Source organism: Siphateles boraxobius, unplaced genomic scaffold, assembly GCF_051911475.1.
Source record: "Siphateles boraxobius isolate OS27281-9 unplaced genomic scaffold, OSU_SipBor_1 198, whole genome shotgun sequence".
Classification (NCBI taxonomy): Eukaryota; Metazoa; Chordata; class Actinopteri; order Cypriniformes; family Leuciscidae; genus Siphateles; species Siphateles boraxobius.
Window position 1 is genome coordinate 107,501 of NW_027508808.1, and position 25,716 is coordinate 133,216.

General features: G+C 40.3%; 2 protein-coding genes across 2 annotated transcripts in view; one reads left to right on the forward strand and one right to left on the reverse strand.

The window, feature by feature from the left end:
• The window catches only part of tirap (toll-interleukin 1 receptor (TIR) domain containing adaptor protein), a 26,032-nt gene extending 20,522 nt beyond the window's left edge, over positions 1 to 5,510 (reverse strand). The window contains exon 1 of the mRNA XM_077235531.1: positions 5,379 to 5,510. The gene's annotated coding sequence lies outside the window, so the exon portion shown is untranslated. The remainder of the gene's footprint in view (positions 1 to 5,378) is intronic.
• An 8,207-nt stretch (positions 5,511 to 13,717) lies between these two features.
• On the forward strand, positions 13,718 to 21,589 carry bmp16 (bone morphogenetic protein 16). The gene is made up of 3 exons (XM_077235533.1): positions 13,718 to 14,193; positions 18,702 to 19,033; positions 19,410 to 21,589. Exons 2-3 carry the CDS (start codon positions 18,709 to 18,711, stop codon positions 20,348 to 20,350), a joined length of 1,266 nt encoding a protein of 421 aa, XP_077091648.1. The 5' UTR covers positions 13,718 to 14,193; positions 18,702 to 18,708; the 3' UTR covers positions 20,351 to 21,589.
• Positions 21,590 to 25,716: the final 4,127 nt, after the last annotated feature.

Genomic DNA, 25,716 nt, shown 5'->3' on the forward strand with positions numbered 1-25,716 from the left:
ATGAAGGCATGCCTGTAGCACAAACAATGTGCTATGCATACTAAATATTATTATTAGACGTTTGTGCTAAACTCTTCTAACACCTAAATCTGAACAACTGCAATAGTGATGCTCTTCTTAAAGCTTTGAGGAGTTTTCATCTGACACGCTGCTTGTTGTGCCACATCGGCTGGGCAAACAGGTGGAGATTGGGTGGGACACACGGCCTCTGTCTAGCCAGGAAGAACTGGACACAAGAGCAGATCCTAATTATAAAGAGATGAGAGATAGCTGCTTTTATCTGAATCAAAGTGGAGGGTCTCCCCACACCCCTCTGGGATTAAACACAGGAAGATTGTGCTAATGAGAGACCGCGCTGCTTTAGATGACATTAAACTCTCTCTGATGGGAAGCTCACTTGACCATTCTCCCACGCATTATCCGATGGGAACATGATAACTGGGTATGGAGTCGTTTTCCAAAGGCCAGTATCTCTTCAGTCTGCAAAAACTGAAATGGTCTGACGAAACAGACTAAAGATGTGGCATAGAGTTGCCAAGACGCACATTCACAAGACAGCAACTTGATGCACTAAAATAAGTAAAACGCACATAAAAATAGTAATAAAAACTATTTAGAGATTTTATTTTATTTTTAAAGAAAAAAGGGTTACACTTTATTTTAAGGTGTCATTGTTACAGTGTAATTAAATATTTAAGTACAGTGTAATATTAATTAACTACATGTACTTACTATAGAGTTAGGGTAGGATTAGGATTTGGTTGAGGGTTAGTTGCATGTAATTAGGCATAATTTGGTCAATAATTAAACATGTAACAAGCACACTGTAAAATAAAGTGTTACCGAAAAAAGTACTAAAATTAATGGAAAATATACAAAAATAGAAACTAATACTATCTGAAATAATGCAATAAAACTGCACAATCACTCTAAGTCATGAAGTGGGATTAACAAGTCATCCTTTTGCATTGTACATCTCTATCCAATCATTTCCCCAAAATAATACTATCACTACTGATACAAACATCTGGTATGAATTGTATGGAGAATTATTCAGGCGAAAGCATCAGTATTTGTTTAGCGACCTCATTGAACAGGTTTTAGGGGGTTTCATGTTGAAAGTATTAGGCCTGACAGGCAGACAATGAGAGCTGTTAAGAATTTGCTATAATAATTCTCTAATTAGACAAAAACAGGAAGTAGACAAGCAATATCTATTGAGTGGTTTCCTGTTGGAAGCCAGCACATTTGTTGTTGGTCCAAGTCCTAAAACTGGGACCCTGCCATGCCAGAGTTATTTTCATTTTGATGCTGAACGGCATTCTTCTCTGGTGAGAGGCAGTTTAAGGGCTTTCTGTCGAAACACATTATTAATCTCCCTCAATTTATTCAAGTAGTTACATTGAATCACTTAAGGAATGCTGTGGACAGGCCACACAAAGGAACACTGTGTGTGTGTGTGTGTGTGTGTGTGTGTGTGTGTGTGTGTGTGTGTGTGTGTGTGTGTGTGTGTGTGTGTGTGTGTGTGTGTGTGTGTGTGTGTGTGTGTGTGTGTGTGTGTGTGTGTGTGTTCTTTATGAAAACTGGTCTAGTTGCTTCTAAGGTCAATCGTACGTTATATGTTTGCAGAGAGAACAGATTTTAATGATTAAAGGGATATACTTTATAGTTGATGGAACAACAAAAAATCTGTCATCATTGACTCTCATGATGTTTTGTGGCAATGCAGGTTTTAAATGGCATGAGGGAGTGTAATAAATAACAACTGTGAATGAACAAGTGGCCCTGTGCCAAATATGAAATAAAAAATGTTATAGGAGTCCTCCTTTCTTTCTGGCACCGATTTGCTGACAGTTTCTGTGCATATTTTTACATTCATTACAAAAAACAAAAACAAAAAAAAATCAACGGATTGCCATCATCCCATCCCTATGTCCTCTAACCTGTTACATTGCTCTCATCCTCCCCTCCCTCCCTCTCTTTCTCCTACATTCATCCTTTTTTTCATGACCACAATCGTCTTGAATGGGTGGAATAACTAGCAGATATGATTACAGTCATTTTTCACACATTTTATTCCAGTGAGTATTTCTTTGGCTGGGTTTATGTCAATTTATAGACACATTCTTATTTTTCTTCTAATATATCCGAGTGAAACGCTTCTAGAAAAAGAACAAATGTGGGCGGGGCTTGATTTGTCTGTTGGGGATTGTTTGGATGGTTGTGGTTTGCTATTGGTGGATCGCATGTGAGTGACAGGTTATAGCCCCGCCCTCATTATTAGAGAAGACAAGAGAAGCTGCAAGAGAGAGGGGACGTTATTCTGATTCAAGATTTTATGATGAACATGATTTTAAACAATAATGATATACACAGATAAAACATTTAAAATGCATACTGCAATATTCAATTGAAAAAAAAAACAAGAATTGCCAATTTTGATTTCATGGTGACCAAGTTTCGCTGCATTTACTGTGAAGAGAACCACTCGGAGATGCTGAAAACATGGATCATGAGCGGTTCATGTGTAAATGAACACAATGACGCACTTCACTCGGAAATACGCAGCCCAACAGACTATTGCATTAAGATACACAGAGTCGAGTGTGTTTCAACTCGCTCTCAGAGAGAAGAGACAGGGAGAAATCACAGCTGGTATCGGTGTATCAATACTGAGAAAATGAGAATTTAACTGGTTTAAAATTGTTCATCGCTGGAATACATAAAAATTTTAATAACACTAGAATGTATGTTCAACCGCTAAATTGCAAAACTATGATAATACTGGAATGTTACTTTGGAAAAAAAACCCCGAAAATTATTCTAATTTCAAAGGGCTTTAATTTGAAACCAACATATAAAACTATTGCAAAAACACTTATTTGTGCAGGTGGCCTTTAGATTCAGTATCTTATACAATAGATATCGTATAGCTTTCACTTTGTAATAATACGACTCAAACGACACACACTGTTCCTTCTCTCTCCTTTTACCGTCTGTTCTCTTCCTCTGAGATGGTTTTCTCCAGTGCTTGATTTACGTCAGTCAGGGACAAGGACATCCACCCGTTAGTCGCACCGCTGACGTAGACGTGACCGCCCATCTCTCCTCCCTCTCGCAAATTGGGGTCACCAACCTTCATCAGCCAAAGCGTGTGAGTCATGATCAGGCCGGCTCACAGTAGAGTCACCGTGGGACATCGGCGCTTCCGTCTCCATCCCAAATTAAGTAGGGCCGACCTGACATTGTCTGTTCTCAGCTGTCAAATCACTCTCGGGTGGGGAGAAGAGGAAGAACGGCGGGATTCGTGATTAGGGACTGGATCTGTCTGCGCTCCGGAGGGGATCCGGGTGGGATGGATGATTAAGGGGGAGATGGGAAGAAGACAAAATAAAGGGAATAGATGAAGAGGTAGAGGGATGGGCTGGCAGGGTCCCAGGACACGTCTCTCTCGACCAGCGTATTTACTGATCCTTATCAGTGAGTCTGAATCTGAATAAACACCCGGTCTAGATAAGGAACTGAAGACATATACAGATACGCATACACACGTACACTCATATTCATCCAGTCAAATGAGACTCTAGACTTGGAGGGAGGAAGCTTTTGCACATTTATTTGCACATGCTGTCTGTGTTTATTTGAGCAAATTAGGTAACAGCTTAATTCCAATAAATTGCTATTTCTGCTCTTCTAAAGTGCCTACTTGAACTGGATTGTGGGAGGTTGACGAAAAAGAAACACTGCATCCCTTCCATGTAAATCATGCGCTCTGTGGAATACTTGAGTCTGATTGGTCAATCGATCAAATATTTGTATATAAAAAAGACTAAGCTATATATTCGGACAACATATTAGTGTAACTTTCATGTCTCCCATGTCAATCCACAGTCGCTTTCTTTTCATACCAAATTAGGTATAAATTTATAAAAAAAAGTACAATAAAAAAAAAGTACAATAATTTGCACAATAACTAAGGATCACAATTAGACGAGGGCGACACATACCTGTTTACACCTGGTGTTTTAATTGGTCTCTTTTGTCCACTTTCAACCACTTCTGTCCTGATTTCTTCTAGGGGAGGGTCTATGGGCCGGTAAATGCATGGGCTCTTTCAGATTTTCAATCTAATGGACTAAATAAGCTTGTGCAATTTACATATGAACGCACCCGGAGATGACAGAAAAACACACAAAGAGCAGCAGCTTTAATTTCTGATCTGCCGAATGCTGTGAATGTGTATTAGAAATAAAGAGAGAACATTGTGATTGGTCCGTTTTTCCTCTTCAGCCGATAAAGTTTAAATCCCGTCTGGCTAAGAATGCTTCGCATAATGTTCACGCATTAGGTCAGTAGGCAGAGAGTAGACATTATCGCCTTCAGAGATTCGTATTTTTGTTGTTTACACAGAGACAGTTTTCAAAAACTTGCACTTTGATACCCGTTTTCAAAAGTTTATGTTTTCAGGCACCCAAAACGCCGTTGTCGTGTAAATGAATGGCCAAAACAGAAATATTCACGTTTTTAGTTGAAAACGGTGTCGTGTAAACAGCCCCTTAAGAACCTGTTTACAACTGTATTTATCATCTTAATACTAGGTGTAAACAGGGCCATAAAAACATGTGGGTGAGTTACTGCATTTTGCAGATATGTTGTGATGTAACCACTGAGGCAATTGCACAAACAATTTAGAGAATGTTAAGACTGTTTAAAACAAATGAGCCAAAGTGAATGAGAAAAACTGTAATATTGTTGCAGTGTTTGTCCTGTAGATGGGCTGCTTTTTTAAAGTAATAGACAATTTTTCTTAGCAGATTAGATCTACAAGTGAAAAAAATAACAATCATTTTAAGTGGGGAATACGGTCAGCCGATCATTATCACGAAATGAACCAGAGTGATGCAAGACAAGTTGAATGGAATGCAAAATAGTGAACGTACGCATGTCCCTTTGACTTTTGACAGATGTTGCAGCAGCTGTGATGCAACCCAGCAAGCAATAGCCGTCATTTCACCATCATCTAGGTTAACTATAGACCCGATATAGTGCGGCTATGAGTAACCGACTTCTATCCAAAATAACCTTGAATTTGGTTACATGTCATTTTAGCCAAAATAATTTGCGAGATGTATGATGTTCCATCATGTAAGCAAAGTAAACAGTGATTACATGCTGTTTGGTTTCATTTCTTCACTCATTTCATTTCTTTGTTATCTAATTGATGACAAGTCCAAATGTTGCCTTGTTTTAGCTTAGACGTCAGGGTTGTGTTTGGACGGCTATTAGACGTCTTTTAAATGAAAAATTGCTTGCTGGGAAGTTTAATCTGTCGAAAGAAAACTTGTTATTCCAGAATGCTTTAAAAACTAAGAACTGACCTTTAACACACAGGCACCTGCTTTAGGACTGTGGTTTCTGTGTTTCCTGCATGGGACAGGCTCTCATCTTGACCTTTCGGAGGTCCTGTAAGTGACCTGTGGATGCATGGAGGTCGCAGAGCACAGGTGTTGTGAATGTGCATCTGAACACCTGCAGGCCTTTTTCCTCTATAACCCATCCACATCTGGCCTGGATCATGGCCTTGCCTCCACACCAGACATAAATAACACATCCAGCAATGTGGACCCGTCTGTCCTGCTCCGCTGTGAATTACGACCTGCTGTTTCTCTCTCTCCCTCTCTGTCATTCCTCTCGATCTGCCTTTTGTCATTTTTATCTCGGTTGTTCGTGTTTTATCCCCCCCATCTGTGAAGATGAAACGTCATGTTCTCATCTTGAGATGTTTTGAAGGACGTTTTCACAAGCCGCCTGATCCCAGTGATATTGGATTAGAATGACATCTTTTCAATGGGATTCAGGATTGGAGATCTGAGACTGAAACCCTGCAGTGTTTCATATTCTATCAGCTCTCTGGCATGCCTACACATGAACAATGAAAACTTCAATCGCCAGTTGATTTTTAGTATTTCTTCCTTCTACAATGAGTTATACCCAGCCGTCTTTTGGAAAGTATGTCCAAACTGTGCTGAATTTCCGTGTGTTTAGAGAGCAATTTATATCCATCCGATATCAAATGGCAGATTCTGGCCATGTGTATTAAATACAGAGGCCACCCGTGAGGACAAAAGAGTGACTGATGATTTACACTTTTCAGCTAGAGTCTAAAGTCTCTATAGAGTTATCCATAACATAGCACAGATTACTGCGAGAGAGTGAGATACTGTTGCACACTGTGGTGTTATTTACTATATCATTAGTACAGCTCTAAATTCTGATTGGATGAGCTCGTACCCACATATTATACAGAATAGTAATGCATTTGCCAGCATAAAATGCCCTTCAGTTAACTGTTTAATTAACTAATTAACTGTTTCTTGGCAGAATAAATGTTCATTCTGATTATTATTAATATTTCACGAGTTCCTTTGCCCATATAATCTTTGAGCTAATAGGTTAAGCGTATTTGGCTTGCTGTCCGCAATGGAGGGGCTCGAGGAAGCAGCTTCAACTCGAGCTTGGATAAACCCCCCAGTGGGACTACTAATGCTTGGATGATGAGTATGGTAACAAGACGCCTAAATTATGCAGGTGGAGTTGGGGAGGTGGAGGGACGCCAAAACAGCTGATGCTAGAGGAAGGTGAGCGGCTGCTTATATGCTCCGGCAGTTCATCGAAAGATTAGATGGGTTCACTCCTCCCTAAATTACGTTGTGAACTTCACTAATAGTCAAGTCACCTTTATGTATATAGCCCTTTATACAATACAGATTGTTTCAAAGCAGCTTTGCAGTGTTAAACAGGTAAATAATGGTACAATGATGCAAACAGAATTCAATTCTGCTGTTAAGCGGCTCTTAAAAGACAATAGTAAACAGTAGGGCTGGGATAAACGATTATTTTTAAACGATTAATCTAGCGATTATTTTTTCGATGCATCGATTAATCTAACGATTCATTTTTCCAACCCGATTCGATTTCGATTCGATTCGATTATGGATTATCTCCTCATTAATTGACTAATAGCAATTTATACATGTTGATTTACATATCTGAATGAAAAAAAAAACATGAATTCCTTAAAAGACTATACAAGTGCAAAGTAATGAATTCTTAGTCATAGGTAGCATTCAATAAAACCTTGAAGCCTTGAAAATAGGCCTAGCTTACTGAAAAAAAAGTGCAATATGTCACGACACATTAAAGAGCCACAAAATAGTAGGCCTATTTATGGTTTAATTTTCTTTGACTGACCACATTTGAAAGTTGAGACTTTATTAAATGTTACCTTCTTGGTCCTGTCTGTCAGCGCGTTGTCAGTGTCCTCTATGTATTTTTCACGACATTAATAGCTATAAGCGCATACTTGCAGCAGTCTCGCACGCGCTTAGAGCTCGTGTGAATTGCACGTATAAAATGAAGTTAAGGAACAACCTCGATCCATCAGGGAAACGCCACATAGGTCGTTGCATTTCACTGCGCTTCGTGACATTTTTTTCCTTTTGAGCGAAGAAGCCGTTCGACGGATATGCAGAGTTCATTCATGATTATTAGGCTGCCGGTATAATAATCATCCTGGCGCCGGGTCTGAGTGAGTCATTTACTCTTTAAAATAAACTACTTTATTTTACTCATATAAGACTGCTCTTATGAGGACACTCGACAAAACGGGAAGTTTGGCATAATTTGTGTGTTATGGTTCGTTCAAGCCCGAAAGAGAACTCGATACTGACGCACATTTTTCTGTGGTGTGTGTGTGTGTATGTGCACTTTAGAGTGCTTGCCGCCTTGCACTTCTGATAGTCTGAAGAGCCACTCGTTTTGCTACTCTTCTCCGGCGCCGCCATCTTTGTTTTGGGTCTGACGAATCGACGCGCATATTTTGCGTCGACGTATCTTTTGCGTCGACATAATCGATGACGTCGACGCGTTGTCCCAGCCCTAGTTAACAGTCATTATACAGTTGAAATCAGTTCAGTGTTGATTCAGTTCGGTTTAATAGCTGTGTAAAGATCTTCAAATATGGAATAAGTTCAATTAGATGGACAGATAGATAGACTTCAGGTTTGTAGAATAACATTAGGTTGCCTCTGACAAGTTAACTGTGGTGGAGGGAATTTATCTATCTCTTCCCTTTTCGGGGACCCTCCTTCACTCCTGTTGTCTACTGTAAACTGTTTACACACAAAATGGATGGTCGGCATGGAGACGGATCATGGATGTGGTGGAGGGAATCACAGGTGTTTCTGTTTGGATTCTCAGGGGCTTGTGTGTGTATGCGTGTGTGTCACGGTGCTTTTTCTTTTTTTGGGGGGGGAAATTCCACCACTGCTACGGACGTCTCCCACAAGGCCGATTTATTTATTTCAGCCGTCCAGTCACCCAGACACGTTTACATGAACAGAGGAGAGCGCTCTTCCTGTTAGTTCTAATCTTCCTCTTCTTCTGAAAAACCCTCCGTCTCGTTTTGCGACCCTCCTCGCCGCCGGGGCCGGCCGATGCTTTAAGCTCCTCCTGCCTCCACCGGTGATAAACAAGACCACTAGATAACGGCTAATTGCAGGATTATCGTTCATGAGCACAAACTGCCTCAGCTGTCTATTGCAGCCACGTGCCACGCGTACAAACACTGAAGAACGTGAAGTAGAGGTTGTACAATCAACAAGATTAGACTAAATGGCTGCATATCAGCCCGAGCACACAGTTTTAGATTATATCGTCATGTTGAGTGTTAGAATGACAGCTCATATCACTATAATAATGACAGGTAATTACAAGAAAAGAAACCTGACTGGAGTTCTTATCAGAATGATAAACAGTGAGACAGTTTAACAGTAGTTTAATCGTTTTCTTAGCAATGCTACATGATGAAATGAGCAGATTTATTGTGGTGAGAATGTTGATCACATCAGTAGAGGCTGTTGAGATAAGAATATGGGATTACAGTGCGAGCATGTGTTTTTAACTCCGTTTCAGCTCTGTTACATCATGTGTGTTGACCGTGATTACTGGGGAATAGTGAGGCATATATAATACACTCACCGGACACTTTATTAGGTACACCTTAGTACCGGGTTGGACCTCCTTTTGCCTTCAGAACTGCTTTAATTCTTAATGGTATTGATTTAACAAGGTGCAGGAAACATTCCTCTGAGATTCTGGTCCAAATTGACATGAAAACATCCCTCAGTTTCTGCAGATTTATCAGCTGCTCATCCATGATGTGAATCTCCTGTTCCTCCACATGCAAAGCTGCTCTGTTAGACTGAGATCTGGAGACTGTGGAGGCCGTTTGAGTTTAGTGAACTCACCGTCATGATCAAGAAACCAGTTTGAGATGAGTTGAGCTTCATGACGTGTGTGTTATCCTGCTGGAAGTATCCATCAGAAGACGGTCCACTGTTGTCATAAAGGGATGGACATGGTCAGCAACAATACTCAATCTACACCCTACCATCTGAATGTTGCATCAGAAAATGAGACTCATCAGACCAGGAAATGTTTCTCCAATCTTATATTGTCCAGTTTTGTTGAGTCCGTGTGAATTGTAGCCAGGAGTGTCACCGGTGTGTGTTTTCTGCTGCTGGAGCCGGTCTGCTTCAAGGTTTGGCGTGTTGTGTGTTCAGAGATCCTGTTCTGCAGACCTCGGTTGTAACGATGGTTATTTGAGTTACTGTTGCCTTTCCATCAGCTGAACCAGTCTGGCCATTCTCCTCTGACCTCTGACATCAACAAGGCATTTCTGCACACGGAACAATTATATATTTATCTGACCATATTCTCTGTAAACCCTAGAGATGGTTGTGTGTGAAAATCACAGTAGATCAGCAGTTTCTGTAACACTCAGACCAGCCCGTCTGACACCAACAGCCATGTTCAAAATCACTTAAAGCACATTTCTTCCCTATTCTGCTGCTCAGTTCGAACTTCAGCAGATTATTTTGATCGATTTGATATTTGCGTTAACACACAGTTGAACAGGTGTACCTAATAAAGTGTGTGTATAATATATATAAGGTAAATATAAATAAAGGTAAATACCAATCCATGAACATTACATTTTTAAGAACTGAAGTTCATCAATTTGAAATCAGAGTTCAAACTGATACTTCATTGTGTCTCTATAGGAAAATGCCAGGACCCTTAATGGCCCAGATATACTTCAAACAAAGTTCGTTTTGTCGCGATTGTGTTCGACATTGTCACATCAATTCGTTCTTTGATTTTGTTTGGAATTAGTGTCTGGAAAAGTTTGCTCTAGCTGGTAAACACTGGTACAGCTCTGACTTCTCTGACGTGGAAATCTTCTTCTTCTTTTCACCCCCAAGCGAAGACCAAAAAAAGCATCTGTATATCAAAGCCTTAAAGGGTCAAGGTGGAGGCCAAAGGGCCACGAACACAAACTCTTGACCAAATGCACTTTGTTCTCTGTCTAGCTTCTGATTATTGACAAAATCACGGGCAATGATAACAAAACAGAACAAAAAGCCTCACATTTACACAGACACACACACCCTGGTGCACGTTTACACATGTGATGACCTTTTCTTACACATTTACACTGATGACATCATTGGAATGTGTTGTGGAGGAGGGAGACGTGGAGTATCAAGACAATGCAGTGTGTAAGTGTGTGTGTCTTTATATATCTGCGATGGCCAGTCGTGTTTTATCATGTAATGCAGTGAAGAAACGCTTGCCAAGCATATGCTGGCAGAACAGCGATTAGCACTCAGAGGAAGCTGGTCTCTCATCGTCTCACTTATGAACGTGTACGGGAACGAGGTATGGTTCCCCATCCTAATCTCATCACTCTCTCTGTCCTTCGCTTTAGCCCTCTCTCTCTCTCTCTCTCTCTCTCTCTCTCTCTCTCTCTCCCTCTCTTTCAACAAACAATGACCTTAAAAGAAAGGAATCTTATCTCAGAAAGTACTTTGGAATTTCTATCAAATGCAAAGCACCCTATGTTTGTCAGAAAAGCGAGAGTGAATTATCGGAGAAAGTTATTCACCACATTACTCAGATTAACTCCCATCAAAGTCCCAGCATGCACCAGCTCATTTAATTGCAATTGTAGTTTTGTCTGTTTTCAAATGGTCCAGTATTCAGATTAAGATCTGCAAATATGACTAAAATCTATATAGAATGAATCTACAAAAAATGATACTTTCTTTCACTATTTTTCAAAGTAATGCATTTAAACTATTTCCAAATATTTTTATTTAAAAAATTGCACACATTCAGTCTTAATTGTACACTGTATAATATGCCGAAAAGGGCTTAATTTGTGTTTTTTGTCTCGTTACTTTGTTATCAGTTCAATTTTAAAATACATGACATGAATCACGCACAGTAAATGATAAAGGCTATTTTTTTATTCAAAATGGAAAAATTGATGAGCGCTATTTGACCGCTGAGGGCAGACCAGCCTAAAAATTGTGTCAACCTAACAACAAACAGAGCGGTACGTATTGAATGATTGTTCATATTGAGAACAATATTCTCAATAAATTCAAATTTTCGATTAGTTTAACAATAAATCTCTTCTGGTTTTCGTAAATGGCTATGATAAGTAATTCAATGAAATGGGAAAAGCGTGCCAGTGCGCTAAAACTGAAAATACATGTAAAAAAAAAAAAAAGACGTTTATTGAGCGAGCAGATGGTGACAGTCAAACAACATTTTCCCAAGGGATTAAGAAGAAATATTTCCAGTGACATTTGAGGCTTGCATTCTGTTATATGTAATTTATCCGTGCCGGCCACAAGCCAGAAACAGCACGCCACAACAGAGAAGAATAGTTTGTGAATACATTTTCACAGATCTGTACAGGAACACCACGGCCAATAAATAAATGAATTAATTCAGGATGCCCCACCCGTGCTGGAATGCAGAAGACTCACCCAACTCCAAGGAGGAAATGTGAGGCCGATGACATCTCTCTGTTTCAAACAGAGACTGTGAACATCAACCGAGAGCAAGTCTACAGGAAGATCCTCATTTTTATCATCCAACAGTAGTCTCGCTCGCTCACTCGCTTTCCTTACTTTTTATTTTGAGACAAACTCCCTCACTCACCCAACGGTTGTCTTTCCAACAACAAACTCATTGACCAAAAATGGGTGGCATGTCTGTTTTGAAAGGGCAAAAACGAAGCAAAATGCATTTAGGAATAACTTTTAAAAGGAAAGGGGAAAACTTGTCCCATATCTAGGCTGTGCGTTCAATCAAACTTTGACATTTTGCAGCAAATTCATCTGTCTGGAGAACTAGGTTAGATTAGGAAACGTTAGAGAGGGTGCATGCCATGCCATTATCCAGAAAATATGACCCTGACCTCATCATTACCTGTGGTGGTACCTGCCGTGAAGACCGTTTCTGGTGTTTTGTGCAGACAGAGAGCATCAAATAATCTGTCAGATTTCCAATTCAGACTGTTATGTTAAAAAAATGCATATTGTTGTTCCTGTGCAATTTACATATGGAGTTAGAAAAATGACCGAAATGTTTCAGTTTTGGGTTGCTAGTTTGTTTGTTTTAACTTTAAACATTAGACTTTAGACATTTAACCAAAAAAGTAGCTAATTTCATTAGAGGTGAAATGACTTGTACATTTTCAGATTAGAGAATTTTAGAATTCAGATGAAGAAATTATTAACTACAAATTCAAAATTCTAAAACTGAAAACTCTCACCACAAACAAATGTCATGTGAAAAATTCAAATAAGTGTCAAGCTCCACATACATGTTAATGAATTTCAATGTCTGAATTTTACTCTGGAATACTGATTTGCACTTTACGTCCAATGTAAAAAAGTTCTATGCCACCGAAGATTCTGGAAAGCCGTGTCCTTGCATGGGCGAACTGGCTTCTCTGTGTGTGTGTGTGTGTGTGTGTGTGTGTGTGTGTGTGTGTGTGTGTGTGTGTGTGTGTGTGTGTGTGTGTGTGTGTGTGTGTGTGTGTGTGTGTGTGTGTGTGTGTGTGTGTGTGTGTGTGTGTGTGTTAAGAAGGGGGTGTTTCAACTGATTCAACAGATGCAATCCAATCTGTCAGACAATGCTTGTGAGGTTACAGACATTTTCTCATTGCCCTGCCAGATGCATACCAATGCAGTCCACCCCACCGGAAGGACGAGCGCACCTTGCTCCCTCTCTCATCTCTCTTTCTTTTTGTGTTCCTTTTGCACTTATTATCGTCTCTCTCGCTCAATTCCTGGTGATAGATGTGTTTTCCTGGCACCCTCTGGCTGTTCATTAGCACCAATGACAGTGAATTAATCTTGTATCATCATTAGTTCTCTTTCACCTTCATGACTCACTCCAGAGTAAACACTCACTCAGATAATGTCAGATCAACTGGCTGTGCCGCCCATTGTGTGCTCGACTTTATCTTTGATGTTTTTTTCCTGTTTCCGGCAAAAGAAACATTTAGACCCAAATGTAAAGTTGCAAATGGCAATCTGACCTGTACTGTGTATCCAAAGCAGCCCTGACCTTATCTTTGTGTGTGTGTGTGTGTGTGTGTGTGTGTGTGTGTGTGTGTGTGTGTGTGTGTGTGTGTGTGTGTGTGTGTGTGTGTGTGTGTGTGTGTGTGTGTGTGTGTGTGTGTGTGTGTGTGTGTGTATTGTACGTTTGGAGAGGTGGGTGGAGGGAGGGGGCATCGGTGACATCACTATCAGGGAGGATCCAAATGGACAGGAAAGTCAATTAGAGTTTAACTGAGTTTACCAGCTGGTAAAAGAGAGAGAGAGCAAGAGCGAGAGAGGAAAAAGGGGAGGAGAGCGCAAAAGAGAAGTACAGACAGATTCAGAGAGGAAGGGAGAAAGTCAGCTACAAAGCCAGAGGGACAGGAAAATTAGCCGGCACAAACTTCCAATTCTTCCTCTCTCTTCCATTTCATTTTCTCTTTCCCCTCAGCTGCTATTTTGAATCCTAGTCCTGATATAACGGCACTGGAAGTCAGCCACAAGAAAACCAGTGGATGTTTTTAAAAAGTGCACTTCTCCAACACTCACAACAGGATGAGTGCCTGAGGACAAGCTGGAGAGCTCACGTTATTCCACAGATACATTAGTTAATCCAGCAGAGGCAGACGGCGTCCACTCCGTCCTCAGGAGCGAATGAGAGGAGAGGATCTGTAACGCTGGAGCTCAAGGACAAACCATGGACTCTGCACACCTCCCACTTCACCTGGACGTGAGTACTACCCTCCACCGCAGAACACCTTGATGCTTGCAACATCAGTTATATCCTGGCTCACGGGTAAAACTATGACTCTATGAAGTGCTTGTCTTGTTATCCAGTTTAAACATGATTTATACAATATAAATTGACTTTCAGCAGCAAAATCATGTAAGAACATTTAAAAATGTGTATCTTGAATGAAAGGGATAGTTCACCCAAAAATGAAAATTCTGTCACCCCCAAGTTGTTTTAAACCTGTATGAATTTCTTTCTTCTGTTGAACACAAAAGATGATATTTTGAAGAATATGGGTAACCAAACAGTTGATGGGCCCCATTGACTTCAATTGTAAATAGAAGAGAAAAAAATATTATGGAAGTCGATGGGGTCCATCAACTGTCAGGTTACCGACATTCTTCAAAATATATTCTTTTGTCTTCAACAGAAGAAAGAAATTCATACAAGGTTTGAACAACTTGAGTGTGAGTAAATGATGACAGAAGATTCATTTTTGGGTGAAGTATTCCTTTAAGTTTATTTTCTGACACATAGCATATTACTTTTAAGCACAAATCATACAAATATTACGTACTGCTTATTTACTGTGAAACAGTTTTATCTCATACAATTCTTCTTCTCGAGTCTTTTATCTTGTTTTAAGGAAGTTTAGATTTTGGACAAGACGTACAAGACGATGTTCTGCAATGTATGACTCAAATCTGATAAAACTCACTCAAAACGTCAACCAACCACTCATTTCAGGTTCCTCATCAAACTGTCTGATCTGTGCTAAAAATTCACATGCATTGCTCTGCAAACCCAATGACAGATTCATAGCGGAGATGCTTCCTCAGAACATGTGAAACAGGCAGATCAGTGTTTCCATGAAAAGCAAAAACCAAAAAGCATGCAAAAGCTGCTAATATTTCCTTGCTGGAGCATTCAGAAGAAGAGACTGGAGAGTAGATGCTGTCCCGGACGGGCAGAGAGTAGAATATATTATCTTGGCTTGGGGGATAAAATGTATAGCAAACAAACAGGCAAGTCATTTGCTAACTGGATAAATCAAAAAGGGAAGTTCTGATACGTCTTTTCAGAGCTTAAAAAAGTCTGTTTTTAGGATGCTACAATGTTGCGTTAACTAAAATAGATCATTCAGAGTTTGCCAGATAATAATACAACAATGTCTGAGGGTTGCAGGACCGCCAAAACGGTCAAATTGATAACAGCATGTTATGTGGGGGTTAGGGGAGGATTCTGGGAGGAAATGTCTCGTCTTGTCTGGTCTACTCTACTCATCCTTGGAGACCACTTTTGTCTGTTCTTAGCTGAACCTTTGGCAAGCTGCACAGAATGTGTGTTTGTGTATGTTTCTATAGCAGTATCAGTGAGTTCTGGAGTGTGTCTTTCAGTCTGTAACAGTGGGTTGTGTGTATGCATGTGTGTATGTGTACTGTCACAGAGGACTGTTCCAGGTAATGTTATGAAGCACAATCTGAGGCCTGGGCCGCTGTCATTATCTCTTAATCGGTCCAGCTGGGATAAATTACAGGTCTGTGCTAATTTACCCCAATAAAACCGCCCAGTGGTCTACCTGCAATATTATTCTAATGATTTCATCTCTTTAATTCAGCAAAACAGAGGCACAGCTCGACCATTTGTGACTTCTCTCGTGCCTTAGGCACTCAAACTTGCGGGGCAAATAAATATGGGTACCATTTGCATCCAAAAAAGTAGAGCATGTTTAAGAGTGTTCCTGCTTGAACAGAATTATAAAATGTGGGGGGAGCGAGCCGGGGAGAAGCAGTCTAGGGAATGAACGAAAGGAAGAACAACAGGAAAGGAGAGCAGAGGGATCGGGGTACGGAGTGAAATTTGAAACATGAAGACAGCGGTTGAGGATAAATCAGCAACAAGCAGAGGCACCATGACCCCTATGGCCCTTCACTGCTGACTTCTGGGTAAATCCAAAGAGGGGAAACATGAGAGAGAGAAAGAACTGGCCTTTCCTAGAACTATGTAACAATATATCAATTCTGGAAGTCATGCTTTACAGGAAGAGAACTGATAAGAAGAATAAAAATAGGGGAAAAAATGTGGAAAGAAAGCTGAATGAGATAAGTGGATGCAAGGACACCCTGCCCTCCACTCTGAGGTCAGCAGGTCACATCGCTCTGGTAATGGCACGAGTCTGGCCGACCTTTTCTCTCCCGGGGTCACCCCTTGCCGTCTGTTCTGGGGTCTAATAAACGCCTCTTTCCGCCCCCTCCATCTGATTACCGCTCTCTCTGTAGAGGAAGTTATTACGTGTCGAATCTAATCACAACAGAAAACATGACACACATGCAGCATGAACACACAGCAATGGGGGGAGGGACTGTGGGGAAGACAGAAGCAAAGGAGTCTAATGAAGTTTTAGAGGGGAGGCGGCATTCAGGAGAGCTGCTCCGTCTGGAAGCTACACCTCTGTGAGGTCCCACTGGGCGGAACAATCGAGTGGATGAGTAAAAGCCACTTAATCTACTTTACTGCCGGATGCTGTGGGCGTGGGGGACTGTCTTATCCTGTGTGTCCTCTGAGGATTTGGCTGGAGTTTGGTGAATGAGCGTGAGCGAGAGGGAGGGGTCAGAGGACAGCGAGAGGATGGTATACATCCGCTTCTCCAGTGCGTTTTAACACCTGTAGTTGAGGGTTATCCTAGACTCCCAAAGGAGTCGCTGCTCAGCAGGTCCTGACTTGAGCAGATTCTACATCAAAAGAACACTTAGTTTGACTTAGATGCAAGTGTTTCTGGCCCCGGTGAGACCACCCAGCACCTTGTTGAAGAGTCCTCTGGGATAAACAAGAGACAAAACTTATATGCCACAGATACTTTTAAAACCACAGAAATCATTTACACTCATCCTTCAGTTAGTAAGAACAGACAAAATGTGTGTTTACGGTGATAAAGGAGGATTACAGGCCAGGCATATAATGGATGTCCCATAGACTTCCAATGTAATAAGATTCAAGTCAAAGCTGTTGATGACTGATTTAAACATTTGCGAGTTTTTCTTTCAGAGCTCTCACATTAGCCCTCTGACACCTCTTACAAACTCCACCATATTTGTAAAGGACCCTTTGAAGGCTTAAGTAGGTTTAGAGTTGAGGCCGATGGAAAGAATAGTTCACTTCGAGAAGATTTCACCACTAATGGATAACAGCTTGTAACAATTAGATCTTACTGAAAGGAAGGAGATCTGTGTGTGCCAGTCTATCCTTTCAGGTAACAGAACGGCTGACAGTGACGTAGACAAGGCCCGAATTCAGGCTATGCAAGTTATGTTAAAGTTTCCAAATGGAAGTTGTAAAATTGATGACTGCTTCCTCTTTGAGTTCTGTATTGCACAAGATATCAAAGAATATATTGATGAATACAAGTCAGTCTGTTGCTTTATTTTATTGTATTCTTCAAAAGCTCACAACATTATTTGCAAATATGTATAGACTGAAATAAATGTATGAAGAAAAAACCCTAGCAATAAACCATCACAGCACTAAACCTCCCAGTCTCAAATTACTTTTGAAAGGTGATTTACTTAAAGTTGGTCACAACCATAAACATCAGTGTGCATACACAATCTGTAAACTTTTAACCTAGTGATTATTTCCAAGCAGCTGTTGACACACAAATGACAACCAGTCCCTCTCTTTGGGTCACCGGCACTGCGTCAACAAAGACACATAAACAAACTGCAAAATTTAAATCTGCTTTCATCATATATTGAACGTTATAATCACTCTAGATTTAACATATGCCTCACGAGTCACGACCATCCTAAAATGACCACACCTGTTTTATAAACAGTAAATTAAATAATGTAATATAGCATAACGTAGCATAACATAGCCTAGCATAACGCAATATAAATTTGAATGTACTGTAAGTTAGGCATGTGCTTTTCAAGAACATAGTGCACCAATACTGGATGTCCTAGGTTATTCTCATTTGTCAAGTAAATTAACTTGAGAGACACAGGCCTAATGAATTGGTCTAACAGTCCTAGTGTAGACCTCTAAATCAAACACCACAGGCCATGATCTCTGTAAAACTACTTTACTGTAGTTCCCCTATGGCACTGTTTCTGCGATTACTGTCTCCAAAACAACAAATACCAGTAAATCAACAACAAAAACACAGATTGAAAGTTCCTTACCATGCAAGAAACCAAAGTACTAGCACTAAATCACCTGCCATATAAGAGAAATCAAAGACTTAAGGGCTAAAGCTAAATTGGTAAATTACCACGGTAAATGGGTTTATTAAATCACTACATTTCTGACCATTATTATTTTCAAGCCAGGTTTTGTGGATAGTTCACTCAAAAATAAAAATTGTCATTGTTCCATTCCAAATCTGACATTATCCACCCTTTAATGGAAGTCAATGGGGTCCAAAACAGAAAAGAAAAACAAACAAAATCTTCAAAATATCTTCAGCAGTCTCACAATGGCTCCTCTTTTTTCCACTCTCTCCATAGGTCCAACATGTTCCCTGCTAGCCTACTGGTTCTGATGATCCTGCTGCTACCTCAAGCCTCATCAGGACACCAGGAGGATCCCAGTCAGACTCATGAAAACCTGGCCAGCCCTCTGAAGCCTAGTTTGGCCCACACCATTCAGAACCTCCTGCTGACCCGTCTGGGCCTTCAGTCACACCCCAACCCCAGTGAGGAGGCACAGGTGCCCCAATATCTTCTCGACCTGTATCGATTCCACACTCAACAGTACCATCTCATTGAAGACCCAGAGTTTAACTACCCCTCCCAGCATGTGCAAGGAGCCAACACAGTCCGATGCTTTCATCACACAGGTATGAGCAGCTATTGTACTAGATCATAGAGAAAACCAATTCCCTTGGCAGTGATAAAAAGCTAACTTTACCGCAAACACAGTACAGAGACGTGTAAGTCAATTAACCTGCCTTAGGTGCCAGCATGCCCATTGAAAAAGCTACCTGTGGATTCAATGTTCTGATATTTTTCACTCAAGTCTTGGCATTAGCGTAGACACCTTGGAACAAGTTAAGAAGAACATGGCTTATTTTCATAAGTGCTCCTAGCAAATGATGTGCAATTATTATTTAGTTGGAGAATTATGCCATTACGTAGAGATCAAGTGTTTGATCATGATGGAAAGAAAGTGTTTTACAGCTTAAGAACTTTTTCTTTCTCTTTTTTCTTGTGTAGATTCTACAGTGCTGAGTCTTCCAGAAGAGCAGAAAACACCAGTGGACAGCATTCACATTGGCTTCAATCTGTCCTCCATTCCATCAGAAGAGAGTGTGGTGTCAGCAGAGCTGCGTTTTCTTCATGAGGGGTTTAGTGGAAGTTCTCACGTGGCCAGTCTTTATCTTTCCAACGGTGACCCAGCATCAAAACCCACACTGCTCCATTCACGCAGGTTGACTAGAGATAGAAAAGGTGCAGAACTTTGGGAAACTTTTCCCCTGGATGGAGAAGTGTTTCACAATCTACCCAAGAGGTCAGGGAGCCTGTCTTTTATTCTGGATGTTATTGCTGATAATAACAGCAGTCTTCCTAAAGAGAGACATCTGAGGGTGCGTAGGTACACGGGGCAAGATGAGCCCAGTTGGGCGAGGCAGAGGCCCTTACTGGTGACTTACAGCCATGATGGGCGCAGCGAGCCCTTTGTGCCCCTCAGAAATTGGACCCCTGCTGGCAGGCGAGGCAAGGGCAGGGGCAGGTTTAAGGGTGATAGGGGTCAGGGCTCTGACGAAGGCTGGCGGGTGGGACGGAATGACAGGAGAGTGAAACGAAATGGTGGGAGGTCCGCCAAGCTCAAACGACTCTCCCGCTCTCGCTGCCGTCGGCACCCGCTGTACGTGGACTTCAAAGATGTAGGCTGGAATAAATGGATCGTAGCCCCATCCGGTTATGATGCTTTCTTTTGCCTTGGAGAGTGCCGTTTCCCACTGGCTGACCATATGAATTCATCTAGCCATGCCATGGTTCAGACGCTGGTCAACTCTGTAAACGGGGCCGTGCCGCGGGCTTGCTGTGTGCCGACGGCCCTTAGCCCTATCGCTCTCCTCTACTTGGACCAGGAGGAACGTGTGGTGTTGAAAAACTATCAAGACATGGTGGTGGAGGGCTGCGGCTGTCGATAGCAAGATAATCATGGAATAAATGAGAAGGATGGACTGGAAAATAGAACTAAAAAGGGACTTAAATCAGGAAGTGAGTCAGAAAGAAACTGAAAGAGACAAAGAAAGTGAGGTAAATTGGTCATAATATAAACATGAGCACCTTCTCAAAATCCTCTGGAACCCAGCTTTGACTTCTTGTGTCCAATGAAGCATTGTATTTGTGTGAACTATAAGCACTCAGTCCAAACGTGATGTCTCCGTCTTATGTAGTACACTCCAGCTTTCTGTCTTGTAAGTGTTCTTGTTGTTGTGTCCATCCTGCTTCTGTTTTGTGAGTCCTTCCCTCATAAACATCACATCATTGACAACTCAAAGGGACCAAGAAGTGACCAAGGACTCTCATTGAGCGCTTGGAGCTGGACAGACTTAAACCCGAGGGAAGACAATAAGAATATTGAACTCTTCATCTCTGGTAGCAAATGAAACTTCAAAGTATGCACTGCGACGTGACTATAACTGAGTACGGGGCACTTCTCCTTATGAGCTATTTAAAATATCCTGACACCAAGAAATTATGATGTTATTGTCTGAATTTGTTAGTAATATTATTTATGGTGACCTGTTCTTTTTATGTATGGTGCAGTCCAAAGAAAAGTTTGCTATACAAATACTGTGGTAGTAAGTAAATCTAATTTAAGAATGCGTCAATATATCTATTTAAATAGCAAAAAAATATGGAATATTTAATCTTGATAAATACCGCAGATATATAAGTACCAGAACGCCTTATAGATCCATTTAAACCAAGTTAAAACTGGTTTTACTCATGTATTATTTGTAAAACCACAGCACTGAATCATGGCAGCTTTATATTGGCATTGACTAAAAAATGAGGGCTCTTTCCTTACAATAGAAGCCTTGTAAAACAAAGAAAATTGCCTAAACATTCCAAGATATGGTGCCAAATGTTATGTTATGTGCCATAGGTGTGCAAGCTTGCTAAATGGTATTATACATAACTTTGTGTGTTCAGTCATCATATAGTTATCACACAAGTGTTGACCAATCTGTCAGTATGTATCCAGTTAAACCACAACAAGAACTAAAAATCGCAAAGCTTATTCCGATGATCTGTCATGAATAGCTGATTATATTTTAGTATGATGCTTTATGTGCAGTTTAAACAAAAGCCTTGAGAATATCTGACATTGTCTGGAGCCATTGTGAAATGTGTAATAATAAACAGCAAACTAATCTGGCCGTTCTAATCAAATTTTCTTTAAGAAAATGGTCTGTCTTCGACTTTTCTCTTCTTCAGAATTGCTTTCCTAAACCTATAATTTGGAAGAATACATTTCATGAAATGCAGTGGATAACATACCAATAAAAAAATAAATTAAAAAAAATGACACTTAACATTATTGTGTATATTATGCCCAAATATATAAATGAATAAATAAGTCTTAAACCGGCCTGGTTTTGGGCACTTGTCATCCGGTCAGGCTGGGAGACCAGCTTATACCAGGTAAAACCACACTAAAATGCTTTTTTTTAGCAGGGGACTTGTAGAAAGCAATCTGGAGGAAGGGCTCTGAAGTGATAGGAAGAGTCCTCTCACACTGTAAAATATCAGTTTATCAGGTCATATTATAGATTGTTTTCCCTTAACATCTGTTTTTCATCCTTCAGAGGATCTTGGACCCAGTCTGCAGAGGTCTCTATGTCGGCTGCGGTTCATTCATCTCATAGTAAATGAGAAGAACTTCAGTATTCTCAGTTCCATAAACCTTTGGAGACCATGCGAGGCTGAAAAGATAAAGATTGAAAATTACAGAAAAGACAGCTCATTAGTGTTTCATCTAACTTCAATCTAACCTATACTGGGTATCCAAAGCAGCCCTGACCTTATCTTTGTGTGTGTGTGTGTGTGTGTGTGTGTGTGTGTGTGTGTGTGTGTGTGTGTGTGTGTGTGTGTGTGTGTGTGTGTGTGTGTGTGTGTGTGTGTGTGTCAGACAGAGTGATGTATATTCATTCAGTAAAACAATATGACAAAATATGATAACAAAATCTTACTTTACGGTTTGAATGAATTTATATCACTGTAACAGTACATATGTATATATCATAGTATAATTGTTGTTCTAGAAATGTAACAATCTATTTGTTAACATATTTCTACCACAGTATATATGGTCACAACATCCAGCTATCCAGAACTAGAAAACCGCAGCTGGAGCTGTCCAAATCAACCTTATATTGTTCTTTAATATATGTCACATGTTCCACACCATAAAGAGTCTGTGAAGAATTGGGCCTACATGAAACATTTTCAAGTAACATAAAACCACATACTAGCAGGACAATGGCCTTTGACTTGTGATGTCTTCTCTCTCATCCCCATATCTGCTTGCCATCACAAACAGAGCTTATCTTGCCAGGTATGAGGGTCGGGTTGACCTATGAACTGAATTGCAGTGGCCTTGACATCATATGTGTATAGCACATTCTCACAGCCGTAAATCAACAAAGCGACACCAATAGAGCACCCACAAGAAAGCACATAAAAGCCATTTCTGTGCTGTTCATCAGTTTGTGTGCAGTTTACACTTGCTAACTAGAGGCAATTTTCATCTTAGCCACCCTAAAAATCTTTGATGAACACAGCTGTCAACACCCAAATGTTATAATTGCCTAATTAGTCCCCTTAAAAATTGTCCTCTGTGATTATGTGATCTTTCTTTTCATGTTTACCGTAAACAACAGCTGCAGATTACTCAGGGACCCACAGGCGGACAAATAAATCAGTGAGGCCCCGGCATAAGCCAAGACAAACAGAATGAAGCTGTGAGTATTCAAACAGTAGTACTTCACCCTTCTAGACATAATGTTGGTGAGCAACACACCGATTTGGTTTCTATCAATGTAATACTGTCTGAAAAGAACAAAAAATTTGAAGTGATACAATGTTCAATATTCAAGTTTAAAGTTACATTCAGTAGTTTGGTGATAAAAACACATTAAAGGTGCAGTATGTAATATTGACAGCTAGTGGTTGAAATGGGTACTGCAGTCCATATTCAAAATATTGGAGAGGGTCGTTTCCCCCACCCCGTCCTCAGTCTCAACACTCACGTGGGTTCCCAGTTTGAGAACACACAACAGGAACAAAGTGCAATTGACAATGGAAGGCTTTTCAGTCGAGTATAATCTGCGATCCCAGTTCGTTTGCTGGCTTCCATTCGCCAACTGGCAACCTGGGTTGTCTAAAATTGGGAAAATTGGCAGTGATCACACAGACCAAAACAAAAACAGACATTCTGACGCGGAACGCACATTTCAAAATAGTAGAATAACTGGCTGTAGCATTGTTTGAAACAAGTGTGTGAACTTAGCAATTATCCAAAATATCTGCAAACATTTTATGGTATTTTTATCAGAGCCTAACCGATATATCGGCGTGCCAATATTATCGGCTTATATGAGCATGTCACAGATATATCGGTATCGGCGTATATGACGTATTTTTTAACAGAACATATAATGCGGATAAAATGCATGTAAATGCATTATCGGTATTCACAATTGTGTAATGTAGTTTGTTCAGCAGAGCGCGCTCCATTGTTTGCTACTGGTGACCCAGGTCACTGTGGTGAAACCAGACAACGCTTTCACTTCAGTAATGAGGTCTCTTCAGACACGGTGTAAGATGCGTGCACACATTAGCTTCCACTCCACTGACAAGGTATGAAACATCATGGCTAGCTAGCTAATGTAGCAAACGAGTATGATAAGCTTGTTGTGAGAGTAAAATACGGGGACAACATGGTTTATTTACTTTGTAGTATCTCACCTGGTGACAACTTAGCATTAAATCACCATTCCACAGACTCAAGCAACCACTGCACTGCTAACTAGTTAGCAACTTACCTTTAAGACACCGCTTGACTGCTTGTCTGCTGCTGCCTGAACAAGACACCAGTCGCGAGCTGCGTGATGCTACAAAAGACAGTTGAACCCATTATAATCAGTGATGTTGTTCACACTGGATGCGGTGCGACACGAGCGACAAATCTCCGACAGTACACTGATGCCTCGTTCTGCTTTAAACAGCTGTTGCGATGCGACCAAGAGACAGTGTTAAATCCCATTCTGTATATATATATATGTATATATATATATATATATGTAATTTTTTTATGTGACTAAATAAAAAGACAGTCATTAGTGAATATTATGCAACAGTATTTAGAATAAAGTTTAGAATAGAACATGCAATGCAAACTAGTTTGATTACAGCTCAAATGGATCATTCTCATTCTATCATTCATCCTGCCTCCATTACACATCTTCGTCACACAAGTGTTTGATCACCACATTTGAGTGATCTTTGCAAAAAAATGTTATATATATATATATATATATATATATTCTATTTATTTATACTGTATTCTATATTCAGTACCAATCAAAAGTTTATACATACGAATGGCAAAGTGTGTCCAAACTTTTGACAGATTCTGTACTATAATATACACATAAATAATATTGCTACTGTATTATAAATTATAATATACACATAAATAATATAGGCCAATATATCGTTATGAGGCTTTTTTTTACTCCCTAATATCAGTATTGGCATCGGCCCCCAAACATCCATATCGGTCGGGCTCTAATTTTTATGCTTTAGTAAAGTTTTTTTTTTAGTTTTTTAAACATACAACACCTTTAAGAAATAAATTGTTTTTGTGAACAGTCACCTGAATGTTAACTCTCATGAGATGAAGACTGTGCTCAAAACAGTTTATTATAATGAGTGTTTTAATTCTGTATGGCGCAGTTGTATTTCACCATGATGAAATGAAGCGACCCACCATATTTCTCAAAATGCCAACGAGAATTTCACAATGGATCAAACTTATTATCGTGCTTTACCAGCAGAGACAACTAGAGAATCGGTATCTGTATGGTGAAAGAAGGCCAGAAGGGGTCGCTCACCCTGTGGTCTGTGTGGGTCCTAACGCCCAAGTAGAGTGATGGGGACACTATACTGTCAAAGAGTACCGTCCTTCAGATGAGACATTAAACCGAGGTCCTGACTCTCTGTGGCCCAGTGGCCTCTGTCCATCATGGTCTCCTAATCATCCCCATATATATATACTAATTGGCTTCATTACTCCGTCTCCTCTCCACCAATAAGCTGGTGTGTGGTGGGCGTTCTGGTGCAATATGGCTGCCGTCTCATCATCCAGGTGATGCTGCACATTGGTGGTGGTTTAGGAGATTCCCTCTTCTATGTAAAGCGCTTTGATTGCCGAGAAAAGCGCTATATAAATGTAATGAATTATTATTATTATTATTATTATTATTATTATTATGGTGAAAAA